This window comes from Microcebus murinus, chromosome 12 (assembly GCF_040939455.1).
Source record: "Microcebus murinus isolate Inina chromosome 12, M.murinus_Inina_mat1.0, whole genome shotgun sequence".
NCBI classification, from domain to species: Eukaryota; Metazoa; Chordata; class Mammalia; order Primates; family Cheirogaleidae; genus Microcebus; species Microcebus murinus.
The window spans coordinates 34,008,442-34,028,666 of record NC_134115.1 but is presented as its reverse complement, the minus strand read 5'-3'; the positions used below and the strand labels follow the sequence as shown (position 1 = coordinate 34,028,666).

At 36.0% G+C, this 20,225-nt stretch overlaps 1 protein-coding gene across 2 annotated transcripts in view; it reads left to right on the top strand.

Moving 5' to 3' along the window:
• PLGRKT (plasminogen receptor with a C-terminal lysine) overlaps positions 1-10,511 on the top strand; it is a 32,021-nt gene extending 21,510 nt beyond the window's left edge. For both annotated transcript variants that reach the window (XM_012737909.2, XM_012737914.3), the window contains exons 4-6: positions 6,860-6,990; positions 7,578-7,687; positions 10,121-10,511. In XM_012737909.2, coding sequence (XP_012593363.1) covers positions 6,860-6,990; positions 7,578-7,687; positions 10,121-10,242 — 363 coding nt within the window. In that variant the 3' untranslated portion in view covers positions 10,243-10,511. The remainder of the gene's footprint in view (positions 1-6,859; positions 6,991-7,577; positions 7,688-10,120) is intronic.
• Positions 10,512-20,225: the final 9,714 nt, after the last annotated feature.

Sequence of the window (20,225 nt, the reverse complement as noted above, 5' to 3'; positions counted from 1 at the left end):
ATATGAGTCTATCATTAAAAAGAGTTTTGAGATGTAGACTTAGATTTAGAAGTCATCAGCAAGAGATGGTAGTTGGAGGCTGGTGTGTGATTATATTTCCAGGAACTGAGAAAACCTAAAGGGGAAGATGTTTGAGAAGGAAATTCTGGGGGACAGTGAGCAAATACAGGATTTGAAGAGGAACCCTCTCTGGAAAAAGTTCCAGTGCTCAGCTATTCTTAGGAATTGCCTTTTCTCTTTCTGTTCTAGTTATGGGAGTAGAGTAAGACTGGACCTTTTAGAAGAACTTCTCTAGCTTCTTTGCTCTTGTCTTGCCTTGAGCATAGACACCAATTTTCTCATAGAGCCAAAAGCTGGGCCTGGTCTCTCGAGGGCCCCAAACTCACACTTGAGCAGGAGGGTAGGGAAGGCCACCCCTTAAGAAATGTTGAAAAAGTGGAGTCTGAAGAACATGATCATTATTTGGATATGGTGGTTGTTCCCAGTAGGTTCTCTGAGGACTTAGATATTGCAAGGAAGAGGAGGTCACAAGGGTTTTGGGAGGCTTAGTTTCAGAGAGTAGTGGTCACAGAAATCACACTACAAGGGATGGGGGCATGAAATGCTAGTGAGAAATTGGAGGCAGTGAGTATACAGGCTTATTCAAAAAGATTTAAACAGAATAATGCAGGTCAGCCTATACACCAGGTCAATTTAGAGCTAATTCGGGGTGCCTTTCTAGAATTTTTGCATTAATTATATATAAAGCTAAAAATTTTGAGATGGCAATCACAAACCCTGTCTACTCTACCAGTATTTTCCATATCGACTTGATTATTGCAAGTTTACTCAATGTAGACTGAAAGGTTGGCCTTTGGAGCAGGCAGGCCTGGATTTGAATCCCAGATCTGAATCCCAGTTATTAGATCCTATTTAATAACTGTTACCACAGGGAAAAATCACTGAGATGATACCTTTCTTGGCAGGTAATACTGATTAGATTGCTCAACTTCCACTCTACTCCAACTCCCATATAGCATGCCTGCCTATACAGGGGCTAGAAAGCCAAAGACAAATTTGCTAGACTCCCTTGCAGCTGGATTTCACATCTGACCTGGTTCTGCCAAGCAGGCATCCCTGAAGGAGACTTGGGAAGTGGGAGTAGGCAGCATAAAGCTTCAGGAAGACAGTAGATCTTCCTGTAAACACTGCAGTGGAGATGACTGGTATTTTGAGAGTGGTGGAGGTGGAGTTTCAGTATTTGGTCCTGAGCATCTATGGTAGGAGGCAGTAGCTCTGGGTTCCTCTAGGAGAGTGCCATATCCTGGCTGAGCATTTCTCATGGCTATGTTGCTCTTGATAGTGTAGAAAACAAGCTTGCTTCCATGGCTCCCCGAGAAATTCTTAAACTGCCGAATATTCTGCAATAAATCTTGTTCTGTTTAAACTACTGTTAGAGTGGATTCCATTGTCTGCAACTCATAGACTAACCTCATAGGATTTGGCAGGAAAGTCAATGTAATTAGCATAGTAGTTAGCACATGGTAAGCCACATTATTATTTTTATTAGTGTATCAGGGGCCATATTAAAGTAAAAACAAACATCCTGCAATTTCTTAAGAATTTTCTGATTTTAGTTTTGTGAAGCATATCTTGGTTGCAAGATTCTTAGGTGTATTACAGAATAGAAGTCTTAACTTTGTACACTGTTGAGATTGACATAGAGAAACATTAACTAGCAAATTAAGAAATCTGTACAGTTTAAAATGAGGAAATCCAGGATAAATAAAAAAGTACTCTTATTGTTTTTACTTAAGTTTTGGAATTGTCTTCAACTTCAGTTAACAGTGTTAATAATGTATCAGAGACTGTTAGGAGCCTTGGCTTTAAGAAATTTTAGATAATAGTTGAGAAGCTCATGATCTTTTGTTGTTTCTTTCCCAGGCTGCTCAATTTGTTAGCAACTTTTGATCTTTTTGGGAAAAGTCTAAATATTTTGAAACCTATAACTTAATATACAGGGTTTTTGCCAAACTGAAAATCTCATTTTTGCTTATGGCAAACTTATTGTTTATAATAAGATGTTTACATCTGAGAGTAAGAATGGATAAAATTATGTTGTAATCTTTATTGGAAGATATGTAACAAGATGCTGTCATCAAAGCTTTTGCACCTCTGAATAATACTGCAATTTTGTTCATATTTGATTATTTTTATAAGTCATTGATTAAAAAATGGCCTTTTAAAAGAAAAAGCTTCAATTTACTACTCATTTCCTCATCCAGAGTCTTCTAAAACTACTTAATAGATATTGAATATTTAAAATATCTGTAGAACAAGTTAAAGTTAAATGCCACTTGCCACAACTTTCATTACAGCTGCTGTTAGTTTACATTTTGTTTTTACCTGAGCCATTGAATTTTGCTTTTGGTTTAGAAGGTATTAATAATGTCTCTATTAATTTAACAAAAGCATAGATACATATAAAACATTCTCTTTTCTGATAAAACCTCTTTTGTGGCAGGACATGTAGAGTAATTTTTGGCATTGTTCAATTAAGCAAATAAAAACAAAACTTTTTTTATCACATGTGACTATATTATGCATAACTCAAAAGACCATTTGAAACTAAAACTGATATTTTTCTCAGGGTTAGCCTAATTGTTTCACAAAACTAGGGAAGGCTCCTATTAAAATGAGATTAAAACTACAATAAGGATAATTCATAGGACAGTGTCACTGACTTTGTTCTATGCAAATGTTTTATGTGTCCAAATGAAATTTATTCATTTTAGTATTGTATTAAGGGGCAAATTATATTAAATGGTCAGTGAACTTTACATAATTGTCCCTTTGGAAACTCAAGAGATTGACAAATAACTGAGGTCAGTTATTTTGTGGCTTAATATTTTTATTTTTTGTGGTTTAATATTTTTTAAACAAAGAAATTGAGAAATGAAAATACACAGGAAAAAGTAGCTGTAACAGTTTCATGAAAGTGGTTAGAATGTGATTACTCCAGCTATGTACAATTGCTTCTAGTAAGCTAGTTCCCTTTTATTATGCTCTCTTTAAAGTGAACTGTGGTTCTCTAATTGTTAAACCAGCATCAGATAAGCCTGAAAGTTCCTCAGAGTATGAAGTTTTAATCAAGAACATTTTAATTTCAAATTATTCTCTAAGGCAGTATCAAAAGAAACAAAGATAAGGAAATTATTATTATAAAAATGCCTAAAATTATTTTTAAAAAGGATAAAGAATTTTGTATTTAGGATTTGGTTTAAAAATTGTTGAGAGAACTTACTATGAATGTTCTATTTTGCTTTTATTTGTTATTAGTGTCAGTATTTGGGAAAGAAGGTTGAAAACAAATGTATATGTAATTAAAGGACACCAATTATCAGTAACTTAATAATTGCATTAGTAGAATTATCCTTTTATGGCTATTGAAAAGTTTGGTGGTCAAATTTGTTAACTTGATTTTAAAAATGTATATGGATTTGTAGACCTGTGACTTTAAACATAATCTTATGAAATATGGGGTAATCAATGCAATTTTCATTCATAATTAACATTATAAATCAATGATATTCTTCATCAGGATTTTTTGCTCATGGAAAGGGTCTGCATGGATTTTTTTTAACTCTAGGTTCAGAGTTTATTGTGGATATACAATCTTGCTGATGTTCACAACTTATCTGTGATGTATTTATACATATTTATAATTGCCTTTATTGTTATCAGTAGGAGAGCAGAGATCCAGAATATAAGATCTTTTCATAACTAGTGTTTAAAATAAGTTTAAATTTGCAAGTAGTTTTAGATTTACAGAAAAGGCATAGAGTTCCCAAATACCCTATACTTAGGGTACTCTACTGTTAATATCTTATATGTTATTACTATGGTACATTTGTCACAACTAAGAAACTAACTTTGGTCCATTACAATTAAATAAATTTTATGTTTAGCTTTCATTAGTTTGTCTCTAATGTTCTATTTCTGTCCCAGAATCCCACCCAGGAGGACACATTACATTTAGTCTTCTTGTCTCTTTAGCTTACCTCCTCTCCCCTGCCCTTCCATACTCTACTGAGTGGAAGCAAGCGAACAAGCAAAGTCCAAGATTAAGGGGAGGGAGTTAACCTCCACCTCTTTGAAGGGAGAGGAGGAGCATCTACATAAATGATTTGGACATTTCTGTATAGGATATTTGTCTCGTCTCGATTTATCTTAATGTGGACTCATGGATATTCATTTTGAACTTCGGTTATAATCCAATACTATATTATTTATTTTGCTGATCAAATTTTTCCACCTTTAGCCATTGGGAGCTCTTTTGTGTTGGCTCCTGTGTCCCTTTGACATACTCCATTTTTTTTTTTTTAGCATTTGTTGACTTTCTGGCACTACAAGATGCTCTAGGCCCATCTGGTATATTTATTGCCCCAGTGCTAGGTCAGTCCAAGGAGCCCTGTTTTCTTTTATTGGAGAGTAGAAACCACGGTCTGGGTGTTGACTGTGCTTCTTTGCAAGAGGTTGTCATTGTCTCTACACCCTCTCAGTGGAAAGAGCTAGGAAATATGTGTACTTACACTAACCCATGCATGCACGCATAGAGGTATGTACATATGTGCATGTCTATATTTTATCTTTGTCCATCTGTATCTCTATTAAGCTAAACATGAGTTCATACTGATATCGCTGGCTCTCTTCCAGTATGACAGGGTTCATTCTAGTCTTTTCCCCTTGCTTCTTTCTAATTTCCCTCTCTAATGGTAAGAACCCTGATCTCACCATCTGGCACCAATTTACTTGTTTGTTCATCTCCAGTGGACATATAAAGGAAGTTCAGAATTGTTAATCCATACCTTGTGAGAAGTATCTTTATCAACTAGAGTACAGTATTTATGTATGGTTCTTTCTGTCTTTACCTTTGCAGTTTTCAGTCAAAATACTACTTTCCAAAGTTAGTTAGGTTAGCTCCTTTCCCCTCCCACTCAGTGAGGTGTCATACATTTGTAACACAATCAGATTATTTTGTCACAGTCCCCATTCCATCTTGTGCATCCCCTCTCCTCTTGGCTGATTTATGAAGTTTGTATAGATTAAGATTCACTCTGTGCTGTAAAATGCTGTGGGTTTGACAAATGCCAATTGTCATATATCCACCACAACAATACCAGACAGATTAGTTCCACCACCCTTAAATCCCCTCTGCTCACGATATTTTGAGAGTTCGCAGGGGATCCCTTTCAGACTAATGCCTCAGCTTAATCTTTGGTCCGAAGAAAGCTAGATTGTGAGTTCTTTCATCTCAGGCAGTGGTTCTAAGTCGCAGCGGCACACTGGAACTACCTGGGAAACTAAAAAATACTGATGCCTGATCCTAATTCCAGCTCCTGATTTAATTGGTCCCACCTGGTTTAATCAGTTTGGGATGTGGGTCTGGGTACTGGGACTTTGAGAAGGTCCCCAGATGCTCACAGTGTGCAGCAAAGGTTTAGAACCACTGATCCTGGGCTGCTCTCTTTCTTGTTTGGATCCAGCTGACTTTTGATTAAAACACAAGTGATTAATTGCTGCATTTACATCACCTTGGGGGAGATATTATTAATTATCATATAAATTTGTGAATAATTAATGTAGCAAGGATGAAAAGGATAAATTTCACACATTAAATAATCATGTATGCAGAACACAATTTAGTTTTTACTCTCTAACTGAATTCAAAATGAACCTCAATTTCTACTGGTGGTAGCAAATTTGATTTTGACAGGTCAAAGTTACTTAATTATTTCTTCTAATTTAAAACTCATTTCTTTGGGAGTAAATGGTTCAATTCAGCTTTCTCCCTCCCTTTCTCTGTTCATTTTCTCCCTGGAATAATCTAGGTTGGGTCCAGGTGATCTCAAGTGGCATTGGCATTAGGGAAGACCTCATCTGGCTGGAGGAGGCTTGTCTGCTGTTGTTTTTGTTTGATCAGCCCGGGCAGTGCTAGGCGACTTGCTCTGTGGGTATTTGACCATGTTCCAGGCTGGCTCCCCCAGTAGAAAGAGGACATGGAGCAAAAACTCAGTCACATTATTACATTTTCCTCCACCTTAAGGTTTGCATCTAGCTTTGCTAATGATATGTAGTGCTAAGATTTTAGAATTTAAAAAAAGCCTTCTTTTCTCTATTAAGAATCTGACTCTCTTCAAATAATGGCTTGGCGCTTCAGACTATTGCTTCTCCTGTGTACTTTCTACAAATCCATTCAGAAATTCAGTCTCCTCTTGCATTCTGGGCTGTGTTCTGCCTTCAGTTCCAAAGCAGTGAAAGGCACTTACCAAAATGGTGAAGGACTTGAAGCAAAAAGAAAAATGTGACAAATAAAAATATTTATTGATGTCTTGAAATAACCCCCTTCTCCTATGCATATCATGGTGTGATATGGACCTGATACTCCACATAAATTTCAATTTGGAATGGGATAGATTTGAAAGGCAGATTTCCATGCAAGTGGTAGTAATAAAGGCTGATATGATACATCTGCATGTAAAGACTCATAGATCTTTCTTCACATGTAATAGAAAAAGCTGGGCATATCTTTGGGGCTTGGCTACAGCTCCAGACCACATGTAGTCAAGACCTCAGGATGTAGAAATAAAATATTGGTATCTATTCTGTATGTATTCTAGGGAGATTTCACTGCCGAGGTGACACTTAGCAATAGCTGTCGAAGGGGACTTTAGTCAAAATCTATAAAGATTTTTTTTTTAACAAAAAAGATGAATTCAAGAATTGAAGAATAAAAAGCCACTGAAAGAACAGATTGTTAACTCTTTGTTCAAATTCAAAAGATGAGTAACCATACTTTGTCTTTTTTTTTTGTCCTCAGCTGGAAAGGCAGCTAACGATGCAGAATGAAATGAGGGAAAGACAAATGGCCATGCAGATTGCTTGGTCTCGGGAATTCATGAAATATTTTGGAACATTTTTTGGCATTACAGCCATCTCTTTAACAGCTGGGTATGTTTGCTGTTTACTTTAAACTTTTCTTAAATAATTTACTTCTGTTTATCTTTTCTATTGCCATAATATTATTAAGTTGGCCAAGGTAGGACTTTGGTCTAAATAATATATTTGGAAAAGTAGCCTCTTGTTGCTTTAGTCCTTGGGGGTAATAACTCTGCAGAACCAGGGTAGTAGAAGTGAATTCTGCCTTTACTTTCTTAGATTTCTTCTGCCTTTTTCTCTACTTCATAAGTTAGAGGACTGACTTGACACCAAGACAGAGGCCTCTACAAGTTTATCTCCACAATCCCTAAGTGGTAGACACTAGTCCTTACTCATTTTAAACACAAGGGCTCTGAACTTCAAAGTCAAATAAAGTTGAGCAAGTCATAGACTTTGCCCTTGAAAACTGCAGAATCTGGTGAGGGATATTAGGTAAGGGAATCTTATTTCCATAGAAGAATCAAATGAATTATAGAACTTCTGAAATCAAGGAGATTCTTCAAAAAAAGCAGGTAAACTTTTTTTTTCTGAAAATATAGAGATATGTGTTTACAGGTTATTTCTTGATGTTGGGTTTTTTTTTCCCCCCCTTGAAACAGAGCGATAAAAAGTAAAAAGCCAGGCTTCCTGTTCCCTATTGTTCCATTAAGCTTTGTTCTCGCCTACCAGTATGACTTGGGGTATGGAACCCTTCTACAAAGAATGAAAGGTAAGGCTTTGATAAACCAGAGTTTCTATTTCCTGATTTGTTTTCTGGTTCAAGGATCTCCTCCTTAGGACCAGGCCCTCTCACTGAATCTCCAATGACCAACATTTCTGCCCTCTCACAGTGGTATGCTAGGACCAGTCATACCAGCTCACAAGAACCAATTGTTACATTTTCAGAGATTATGTAAACTGGTTGTTAAACACAGTCATTTAATTTATTAAAACTTAAAATTATATAAACTTGTAATTAAATAAGTTATAGTAAGTAAATAATATTAAATTCTGTTAAAACCAAAGATAATAAATACTCAGAACTCATCTGTTTCTAATTATTTGCTATTATTCTTACTCTTAGATCATTTATCAGTTTTGTCTGTATAATAGAAATGCAGATATAATATACAGACACAAGAAAATACAGCTACACTCTGACTTCAGTGACACCCCATTGGTGGCCTGAAGGTGGTCATGATCGAAGTATATATACACTGGAAATCTACGACTGCCAAATCAGGGCTTGACTTCTTGTTTTGTTGATTGTCTAGACCAGGGGTTGGCAAACAATGACCTATAGACAGGCCACCTGTTTTAGAAAACAAATTTTTATTTAAATATATCCATGCCAATACATTTATGTATTGTCTGTGGCTGCTTTCCCATTACCATGACAGAGCTGAGTCATTGAAACAGAAACATGTGAGTACACAAGCTATAATATTTATTGTCTGGCCCTTTAAGAAAGTTTGCCAACCTATGATCTTGACTTAAAAAATTGATGAAGAAGGTACAATAATGCAAATTAAGCTTAAAAATATGTTTTGTCTATAGCCATTATATTGTGAATAGCATAACAAATTGAGGAAATATTCTTCCAATATTTAAGAGCTATTATATGATTCAGCAAAGAAGTTGTTCACATCATTTTCAAATGAGTAAAGTTCCAACATATGTCATCATTATTTCATTTTGTCCTACTTGTGAATGTAAATGAAAACACCAACCACTATCCATGTTGGAATTATACTTTCTCATCAACTGTAACATGGATTGACTCTGGTTTCAAGAGTTCTGCAAAAATCAATGAAAGCTTTCTGTGAGAATCAATTTGCTATATGGAATTTGTGATTAAGAGCATTGTACATTTTATTATGATATATATTTAATTAAAATTTATAATAAACTTATATGCATAATAATCTTATATACATTTTTTTCCAGAGAGCTGGTTGTTAAATATTCACTAGCATACCACTGCTCTCATAGAATCCTGGTATTTGTTGCCCTAGAATATGGCGTTATTGCCACAGAAGTTATTTCTGTGGGGATTTCCTGTAAACACAAACAAACAAAACTCCCCAAACCTAGAATCCATCAGAAAACTGACCACATTAGAAAGTTTAGGTTATTGGGTTTTGCCTATTAATAGTGATAACCCCAAATATATAATCCCTATTTGACTGAATGTATCATCAGCCATTCTGTAAACTCGTACTGAGAACTTACCATCTGGAAACCACTCTCACAAGGAAAACATCTAGTCTGTCATTAATTGCCAACCTAATTGTATATAATTTTATAATTATTTTTACTTGCCATTTAAGAATAAGGCAAAGGAAGATGTTTGCAGATGATGAAATAAATGCTCGTATAACTTGAAAATTGTGGTCTGCTTTGTTGGATTTGGAGTACAATGAATAGTGTGTTAAAAGAGGAGTACTTACAGAAAGTATTGCCCTTCATTGCAAAAGCAGGTTTATGAAATGTAAATAATGTATATTTTAATACAATTTAAAAAGATTTTTTAGTTAGTCTTCAACAATAAAAACTGGCAAATGTCAGTGGGCCCAAGAAATTACTGCAGTGTGTAGCTGTTGTTTGAGAGAGGGATTATTTATAAAAATGTGTATATGTGTGTTATGTATGTATACAGACTAAAGAACAATATTATTTCAGGTATTTATAAGTGACGTCAGGTCAAAGATAGCTTTTCTGAAAAAAGAATTTTTAAGTAAAGTTTATTTTTTCTCTTGCCACTTATATATTAAAGGGCAATAGAAAAGATTATATGTGATTTCTCCATCCCAAGACCCTCCAAACACAATTAATACTAATTATCCTGATTCTGGTTGAAGGAAAAAAAATACTTGTCTTACTGTTCTTTCTCTTTTATATTTCAAAATACCGTCTTTTGTCAAAAAATAAAAATATCTAGCATCTTATTTGTCTATGAGTTTTCAGAATTAATTCCTGTGTTTCTTTTGGGAAGTGTATTACTTCTCCTGAGGAAAATGGGTGAAAAGTTTAACTGTGAGATTTGGGGACATAGCTCATACAGTGTTACAGCTTGTCATAGGAATATAGCAATCGGAAAGCAAGAATCGCAAAATATTGATGATGCCTTTGTCACCTTGTGTATTTCTATACTTTATTTAAGGTGAAGCTGAGGACATACTAGAAACAGAAAAGAGTAAGTTGCAGCTGCCAAAAGGAATGATCACTTTTGAAAGCCTTGAAAAAGCCAGAAGAGAACAGAGCAAATTCTTCATAGAAAAATGAAATCATGTTTACCCACCAGATCTCTAAGCACAAAATTATTGGCTTGAATCATGGTTTTTACAATTTTTTAATTGCTCAAAATTTTGATATAATGGATTTTATTTTAAAATATTAAAATGCAAGATGAGTTTTGTTGAGATCCTTTAAAATACAATTTATAACATGTAACACAAAATCATGGAGGTACTCGAAATAACTTTCACATTTCCTATGTATGCGTGCATTATAAATATCTGAGGGTAAAAATTAATAAATTCTATTGTTTTGAATTCCTGGAAGCAAATTTCAAGCTGCTTTCACTTCTCTGTTGCACATACTTTCTGTATCACATTCTATTTCTACAGATTCTCCTATTGTTTGGATTTGTCAATGGTGTCCTATCCCCACATGACAGAAAACAATATTAATGACTAACATGTGTATTGCACTTACTATAACTGGCACTGTGACAAACTTGGCCAGGGCATGGATTTGAACCTAGATAATTGGGCTCCAGTGTCTGTGCCCTAAAAGACCTTGACAAGGTTAGCCCTAAACTCATGCACAGAACAGCTATAAAAGAGAAAAGATAACAACATCCAAATAATGACTCAGGGCATAGTTGCTAGAGAGTTGAGAAGGAAAAGGAGATTGATTAGGATGCCCACCTTTTTATTAATATTTAGACTCACTGGGACATCTATTCATAAAATACTGCTATGTATACCTATTCCTCCAGATGTAAACCCTACATATAATACACCCATTCCAAAGATAGTTATTGATATTTGGTATGTACCAGGCACTGTTGTAGGCAGTAGAGCTACATTAGTGAATAAGTAGACAAGACCTTGCATCCTGGGCAGAAGACTGTGTTCTAGTGACGGGTGGGAGAATTAGGAGGGCAACAAATCAACACAGAGATAAAAGATGATTTCTAATGGGGACACATGCTTCAGTGGAAATGAAACAGGATGATAAGAAAATGGGAGGATGAGGTGGGGCTATTTTAAGTCTGGGACTGCTTCTCTGCAGAGATGACATTTGAGCTGAGACCTGAATGGTGATTGATGAATGAGCCAGTCTTCTTCTTCTGTTTGGTTTTTTGTTTGTTTGTTTTGAGAAAATCAAAAGGAATGGGTAAAAAAGCTACCCCAGACTGACTTTTTGTAAAGAATAAGGACCATTGCCCAGAAGTTACAAAAGCCTCCAGGTAGCAAGAAGCCCTTAGGAGAGAAATTGTTTTTTAAGTCCAGGACTCAGATGGTGGCGAAGGAAGGGGCCAGACCCCCCTGCTTCCACATATCCCCACAAGAGCCCTGGGAAAAATTGACAGTGGAGATATGATTGGTGCCAACCTGTGTGGTGAGAAGCAGTCTGGTGGGGGGCCCCTTCCCCTTTCTGTAGTCCCAACTACAGCACCAGTCACACCCCGCCATACAGGGGGCAGTGGAGGAGGGGCCAGGCAGCAGTGAGGCAGTGCAGGTAAGCAGCTGAGGAACTTGAATGGTACTCAGTTACGTTTAAATGGCAGGATCCTGGGACTGTGTTGCCTCGTGGGTTTAAAAGGGCTCTCCTGCTCTGTTCTATAGAAGCTTAGCAGGGGACTTATGGAACCTGCAATCAAATGGATTTGTAAACTTGTATTAGCTTATCATCCTTTGTAGCAGAGGTAACCCAGCGAGCAAACAAAGCCCTACACCTAGAATACAAATTGCATCCATCCTGGAATTGATACAGGAAACCCATGTAAAGTGGGTTAAGATATTGCCACTTGCCCTCCTCTGGATAAGGGGGTGGGAAGTGCCCCAGGGGGACTGGGAGCCTGGTACCCTGTCCACAAGAAGTTCCCTGCCTGCTGGCAACAGCAGCCCCTGGCTCATGTGGGCAGAAAGTTTCTCCAGCAGCTCGGGAACTTATCAACTGACAGAGATGTGAGAGACAGAGAAACAAAACGCTCCCCCTACCCTTCTCACTGGACTCCAAGCCTGTCAGAGGCATCTGCCTGCAACTTTTGATCATCTCTTTGACAGTGGTATGTGCAGTCTGCTCCTAGTCTGTCATTTTCTCCACATCAACTATAACATTTTTTATGTGATAATTGCTGATTACTTAAAGCTTTCACTCTCTTATTATGACAGTGTCCTTTTATTGAAAGAACAAACATTTTTTTTATTATTTCAGCATATTATGGGATGTTAAGGTTACGTATATTGCCCATGCAATATACGAGTCAGATCTTCAAGTGTGACCATCCCCCAAACGTTGCACATCTCACTCATTATGTTTGTATATACCCATCCCCTCCTCCCCCCTCCCACCCACCCGACACCCGATAAATGTTATTCCTATACGTCCACTTAGGTGTTGATCCAATTTGCTGGTGAGTACACATGGTGCTTGTTTTTCCATTCTTGAGATACTTTACTTAGTAGAATGGGGTTCCAGTTCTATCCTGGAAAATACAAAAGGTGCTATATCACCATAAGAACAAACACCATAAGAACAAACACCATAACAACAGAACATTTCTGTTGTGATGCTCTTAAGCTGTTTCTCAGTCATTTATGCCAATTAGATGCTTGCTTACATTTATTTAAGTATTTAAGCCCTAAATACTGACTAGACATCTGCCATTTCCAAATACTGAACCTTATGTAGTCTTTGTTCAGCTAACTTATAATAACAAAATTTTTGCAATATTGCAAGAAGAATGAGTGAACAAATATGAGAAAGCATAGTAGGAGAATGATAAGAAACTAAGATTTCATTATGAACAAATATTTAGAAATTAAAACAATGGTAACCTCACACAATGTCTTTGTCAGTGATTAGGAACAAAGTTGAGTGGAAAATCTTATTCTCACTCCATGTGGCTGTTTTCTTCCCAAAACAATGCTTACCCAGCCAAACAATGCACAGACTCCCCTAGATCTATGTGGAGTCTAAGTCATGGCTAAAGGATACAAATATGGATCTAGAAATTCTCTGCAGCAGGAAGTCCCCTCTTGAAAATCACTTTATAAGATTATAGTAAAAATGCAGTTTATGACATTGCAGTACCTAATTGTTTTGAATGTTTCAAATTCACATTTAAATGACGGAACTGTTCCAGTTAAAACAAAAATAATATATCCGGGTTTAAAATTACAAACAAATCAAGTTTATACAGTGTTCCACCATTCTCAATTTGTGTTTCAGGGTAATGTTGAATGTTCCTTTATGGCATGGTACTTCTTTCACTTTGTAAAGACTATAGCAGTGTCCGTAAGCTACTTAAAGCAGTTTTAATTACAAATGCTGAAATTATAGTCAAGAATGTTAAAGAGGGAAGGAAGAACTTTAGAAACAGTCTATTCTAAGCCCCCATTTTACACTTGAAAAAACTGGAGGCACCTTTGTGATTGACTTAAAATTCTACATCTGATAATGGTAGTTGCACTGAAATCTTGGTATTTGGTATCCCTGACAGGAATCTATTCAATGCAACATGCTGCCTGACTCTGAAAGAACAGAATAATGTCAAAGCCAAAATCAAATGTAATTTCAAAAACTATCACATATGTCCAGCCTCAGGAAGTGGCTTAGGGTGGGGTTAGAAGGGCATGGATTAGAAGAGAATTGGGAAGGAATAAAACAGACTCAGATTGCAAAAATAATCTATGGCCAATATGATCTAAATATGAGCTATCTGAAATTGATAACATATTTTATAGACTTCAAAAATTTAATTATATGAATGTTCAAATGTGATATTCTAAAAATACCAGCCATAACCTAGATATTTTTTCCACCATTCTGGGAAAGAAATAAATTACCGAGAATATATTATCATTAATAAGCCCATTATTCAGGCATTGTGGTATCTCTTGACCTTGGAGTCTGTTCTGTGAGAGGATTGGAAATGCTCCCCTGGGTTTGGCCTTGTGGATGACCACAGGAGACTTCAGGAATGTCATGGATACTACCAACTGTCCAGTTTGCAGGAAGCAATTACTAGTATTTTCTTCAGGGCTGACCGTTTAGCATCTCCACTGATTTCTCTACTGTAACTTTGGGTCAGTCCTGGGGTCTATGAAGACTGGAGAAGTATCTGGGCTGCAGATATACCAAGAAGCTCAGACTAGATGGGGGAGGAAGGGAGGGAAAGGTCTAGAAAACAACAAGGGGGGCAAGAAATAGTTTCCATGAAGGGATGGAGCTGACTGAAATGGCTCTAACAGTAGACACGCCAAGAATGGCTGTCAGGGTTCACTTACCGGCTTGGTTGGGGAACATGAACCCCCTTAACCCACTCCAAGGACCATAGTCACCAATGGGATTCTCTCACAGGCCCCAGTTTATTTTGCTGTGTTAACTTGTTCCTCTGGTTACTCAAATGACAGAAGTGTGGCTGGGGCAGCACAAATTCATGACCACTGAATAAAACCAACTGGAAACCTATATCCCACTGATAAGAACTCAATGGCATCACTGAGTCTGCGGTTTGGATGACATTTCTGATTCACAATTTCTCACCCACAAGTGTCCTGGAGTTGAAGGATGGAGAGCTAGCCTAGATTAATCTATTTTTTTCTTGAAGGACTTCACCTGTGGTCAGCACATTCCATGGGTGTTTTCTTCTCTGACTGCACATGAGGGAGAGGTCGGCCTTGACCCCAAGTGGGTTTCGACAGGTCATTTGGTGCGAGGAGGACAGAGTTTAGGGTGTGTCATGTTTTAAGAAGGCTTGGAATTCTAAGAATGTAGCTTGGTGAAGTTTTAAAAAAATGATAAGGAAATGAATAGCTGTTGAATGTATGTGAAAGTCAGTGGGTTAGAGATACCGATTGTTATTGAAATATGATAAGGGAGGCCCATGAAAAGCTGTCAGGATAATGTCAGAATCATATGGTCAGGCTTTGAGAAATACAGGTGACTGTTTTTCCTTCTCTTCCCACCATGCCTGTCCCCTGGTCACCAGTGTCATTACTGCCCCAGCCCCCAGAGCTGTAATCCCTGCATATGTGCCCATGCTTCAAGATTAAGCTCCATGGCTGCTCCATGGGTGGCACTCATCAGATGCCAGTGCCACCATCACTGCAAAAGGGTCTGGAAGCCAGACCCAGTGCCAAGAGGGATCTCCTCAGCCACAGCTTCCCTGGTGAAAGAAAAAGAGAATGGGAAGACCTTAGCAGCCGTTGTCGCTGAAGAACTCAACAACATTTGCCACCACTGTGAACATACAGAGCACTGGCTGCTGAGGGTCCTGCAATCTTCATCAACACTAACTCAGCTGACAGAGCTGCATGGAGACACTGAGCTCCATTTTATCCAGCCAGCACCCTCACTCCGCTCTGTTTGGAAAGGTCTGTCCACACTAAATCTGGCCCATAATATCTGAAAGAGGTGACTGCTCCACCAAATTGCAACATTGATGAAATACAACAAGAAACTTAAAAAACCCAAAGAGATATCACCACCAAGAGAACACAATAATTTCATTTAGCAAAGATCCTGAATAAAATATACTATTATTAACTATATAGTTCTATATAACTATATATATTTATAATATAGCTATAGTTCTCATGTTGTGCATTAGATCTTTTGGCTTGTCCACCCTATATAATTTGGTACTTTGTATCCTTTGACCTACATCTTCCCATTTTCTATCCTTCACCAGATGCCAGTAGCCCCTGGTTTATTCTTTATATATTTGACCTCCTCCTCTTCTCTTCCTCCTTCTCTTTCACCTCCTCCTCTTTCTCATCCTCCTCCTTCTTTTTAAGATTTCACATATAAGTGGGATTATGCATTATTTTTTCTGTGTCTGGCTTATTTCACTTAGTACAGTTTCTTCAGATCCATTCATGCTGTAGCACATGTCAGAATCTCCTTTTACAAGACAGAATAATATTCCATTTGCATACATACCAACCACAGTTTCTTTATCCATTCATCCATTTATGAACACACAGGTCATTTCCATATTTTGGCTATTGTGAAAAATGCTACAGTGAATATGGGGTGTAAATATCTTAACAACAGGATGATTTCATTTCCCTCGGGTATATACCCAGAAGAGAGGTTGCTAGGTCACATGGTAGTTCTATTTTGGATTTCTTTAGGAACATCCATACTGTTTTCCACAATGGTTGCACCAATCTGCATTCTCATCTACAGTGTATAAAGGTTCCCCTTTCTCCATACCCTCACTGAAATTTGTTATCTCTTGTCTTTTTGATAAGAGCTATCCTAAAAGGTGTGAGGTATAGTATCTCATAGTGATTTAGGTTTGCATTTCTTTGGTGATTAGTGACGTTGAGCACCTTTTCATTTATCTGTTGGCCATTTTTATGTCATCTTTGGAGAAATGTCTATTTAATTCTAAAATGTCTTTGACCATTTTATAATCAGATTTTATGTTCTCCTGCTATTGAGTTGTGTGAGTTCTTTATAAATCTTGGATATTAACCTCTTATCTGACATATGGTTTGCAAATATTTTTTCCCAATCTGTAGACTGCCTTTTCATTTTGTTGATTGTTTCCTTTGCTATGCAGAAGCTTTTTAGTTTGATATAGTCCTATTTGTTTGTTTTTGCTTTTGTTGCCTGAGCTTTTGGTGTGATACCCAAAAAATTATTGCCAAAGCCAATGTCAAGGAGCTTTTCCTGTTTTCTTCTAGGAGTTGTGTGGCTTCAGGTCTTACATTTAGGTCTTTTATCCATTATGAGTTGAGTTTTGTATATGTGTTAAGATAAAAATCCAATTTCATTCTTTTGTATGTAGAAATCCAATTTTCCCAGAACCATTTATTGAAGAAACAATCCTTTTTCCATAGTGTCTTTTGGTGCCCTTATCAAAAATTAGTTTACCATATATATTTGGATTTATTTCCAGACTCTATTCTTTTCCACTGGTCTGTGTCTGATTTTATGCCAGTCCCATACTGTTTCAATTACTATAGTTTTGTAATATAAGTTTAAATTAAACTTTTTTCTTTATTAGAATTTCTTTGACAATTTGGGGTCTTTTGTGATTTCATACAAATTTTAGGATATTTTCTTCTATTTCTATGAAGAATGCTATTGAGATTTTGATAGGATTACATCAAATCTTTCTATTAGGTAGCATGGACATTTTAACAATATTAATTAATATTAATTCTTCCAATCTATTAATATATATATTTGAGTCTTCTATTTTTTTCTGCAATTAGTCTAGCAAACTTTGTCAATTTTGCTTTTTTAAAAAATAAAACCAACTCTTAGTTTTATTGATTTTTTCCCATGGTTTTTGTATTGTCTATTTGGTTCATTTCTGTTCTGATCACTATTATTTCTTTAGTTCTTATTGCTTTGGGTTTCATTTCTTCTTCTTTTTCTATTAATAATTCCTTGAGGCATAACATTAGGCTATTTTTTGGTACCTTTCTTCCTTTTTAATGTAGTCATTTATTGTTATGAACTTCCTTTTTAAAACTTCTTTTGCTGCATCCTATAGATTTTGGTAAGTTATGTTTCCAATGTAATTTTTCTTAAGATATTTTGTAATTTCCTTTTTGATTTCTTCTTTGACCTGTTTGTTGTTCAGGATTGTTAAGTTTCGCATATTTATAAATTTTCAAAAATTCATCCTGCTATTGATTTCTAGTTTTATACTATTGTGGTTGCAAACAACACTAGATGTGATTTCTATCTTCTTAAATTTGCTAAGGCTTATTTTGTGGCCTACCATATAGTCTATTCTAGAGAATGTGCAGCAGAGAAGAATGTGTCTCCTGCTTCCGTTGGATGCAAAGTTCTGTATATATCTTAGGTTCATTTTGTCCAAAGTGCAGTTTAGGACTAAAGTATGACCTCACTAATTTTCTGTTTGGTTGATTTGTACATTATTGAAAGTGGAATATTGAAGTTCCCTACTATTATTGTATTGCTACCTTCTATTTCTCCTTTCATGTTCATTAATATTTACTTTATATTCTCATATATAGGTATTCCAGTGTTGGGTGCTTATTATATATTTATAATTTTTATGCCTCCTTGATGAATTGAGCCCTTTGTCATTATATAATGACTACTTTGTCTTGTTTCACAATTTTTGATTTAAAGTCTATTTCATCTAAGTATAACTACTTCTGCTCTCTTTTAGTTACCAATTGCATAAAATATCTTCTTCCATCCCTTCTCTATCAGGTTATGTCTATTCTTAAGGCTAAAGTGGTTCTTTTGAAGGCAGCATATAGTTGGATCTTGGTTTTTCACCCATTCAGCCACTCTACATCTTTTGATTAAAGAAGTTGGTCCATTTATATTCAAAATAATCATTGATAAATAACAACTTACTACTACCATTTTGTTCATTGTTTTCTGGTTGCTTTGTAGATCCTTTGTTGCTTATCTTTGTGATCTGGTGACTTTCTGTAGTGCTAAGTTTTTATTTTTTTTCACTTTATCATTTATGTATCTGCTGTAGTTTTTTGTTTTCTGGTTACCATGAGGCTTACATAAAACATCTTACAGTTATAAGAGACTTTTTAATGCTGATAACAACTTAATTTCAGTCACATACAATAACTTTAGACTTTAAACCCCTCACATTTATATTTTTAATGTTACAATTTACATCTTTTTCTATTAGCTGTCATTATTTTTGACTTTTTTGACTTTTAACCTTCATACTAGAGATATATATGATTTACAGAGCACTATACCAGTGTTGGAGTATTCTGTATTTGACTATATATTTACCATTACCAGTGAATTTTATATTTTCTTATCTTTTTATCTTAGTAACTAGCATGCTTTCATTTCTGTTGGAAGAACTCCCTTAAGCATTTCTTATAAGGCAGGTTTAGTGGTGATGAATTTCCTTAACTTCAGCTTGTCTAGGAAAGACCATTTCTCCTTCATTTCTGAAGAAAATCTTTGCTTAATATAGTATTCTTGGCTAGTAATTATGTTTTTAGCACTTTGAGCATATTATCTCATTTTCTACAGGTCTGCAAGGTTTCTGCAGAGAAATCCACTAACAATCTAATGGTAATTTATTTATATGTGACTTGACATTTTTGCTACTTTTGAAATTCTTTCTTTGTCTTTTGCTTTTACAGTTTAATTATAACATGTCTCAGAGAGGACCTCTTTGGGTTGAATCTGTTTGGGGACTTTTGAGTTTTTTGGATCTGTATGTTCATATCTCTTCAAAAACTTGGGAAGTTTTCAGCAATCATTTCATTAAGTAAGCTTTCTGTCCCTATATTTGTCTCTTCTTTCTTTAGAACTCCCATGACTCAAAAGTGTGTTCACCCAATGGTGTCTCATAAAGTCCCACAGGCTTTCTTCATACATTTTTCATTTTTTTTTTTTTTTTGACTGGGCAATTTCAAAAGACCTATCTTCAAGTTTAGAGATATTTCTTGTGTTTGATCTAGTCCACTGTTGAAACTTTCTATTGTATTTTTAATTTATTCATTGAATTCTTCAGCTCCAAGATTTTTGTTTGGTTCCTTTTTATGATACCTATATCTTTGTTGAATTTCTCATTCAGACCATAAATTGTTTTCTTGATTTTGTTGACTTGTCTCTTCGTATTATCTTGTATCTTACTGAGTTTGCTTAGGATCATTATTTTTCATTTCTTTTCAGGGAATTCATAAATTTTCATATCTTTGAAGTCAGTTACCATAGAAGTATTGTGTTCCTTTTACACATGCCATAATTCTTGCCTTTTCATGTTTCTTGTGTCCCTGCCTTATCTGTGCATCCAGTGGAATAATCACCTCTTGCAAACTTCAGAGTGGATTTAGTAAGGAAAGACTTTCACTGCAAGTGGGTTTTAGTGTGCCAGTTGGGAAGGGTATGGTGGCTTTGATTACAAGTACATAAAGTGGTGAGACCTCCATGTGGCTTATTCAGCTTTGATCACTGTCAGCAATGATTGTGGCTGCCTCAGTCACCTAGACTATAGGAACTTTTGGCAGCAGCAGCACAGGTTGTTAGGGTTCTTGGTACCAAGGACT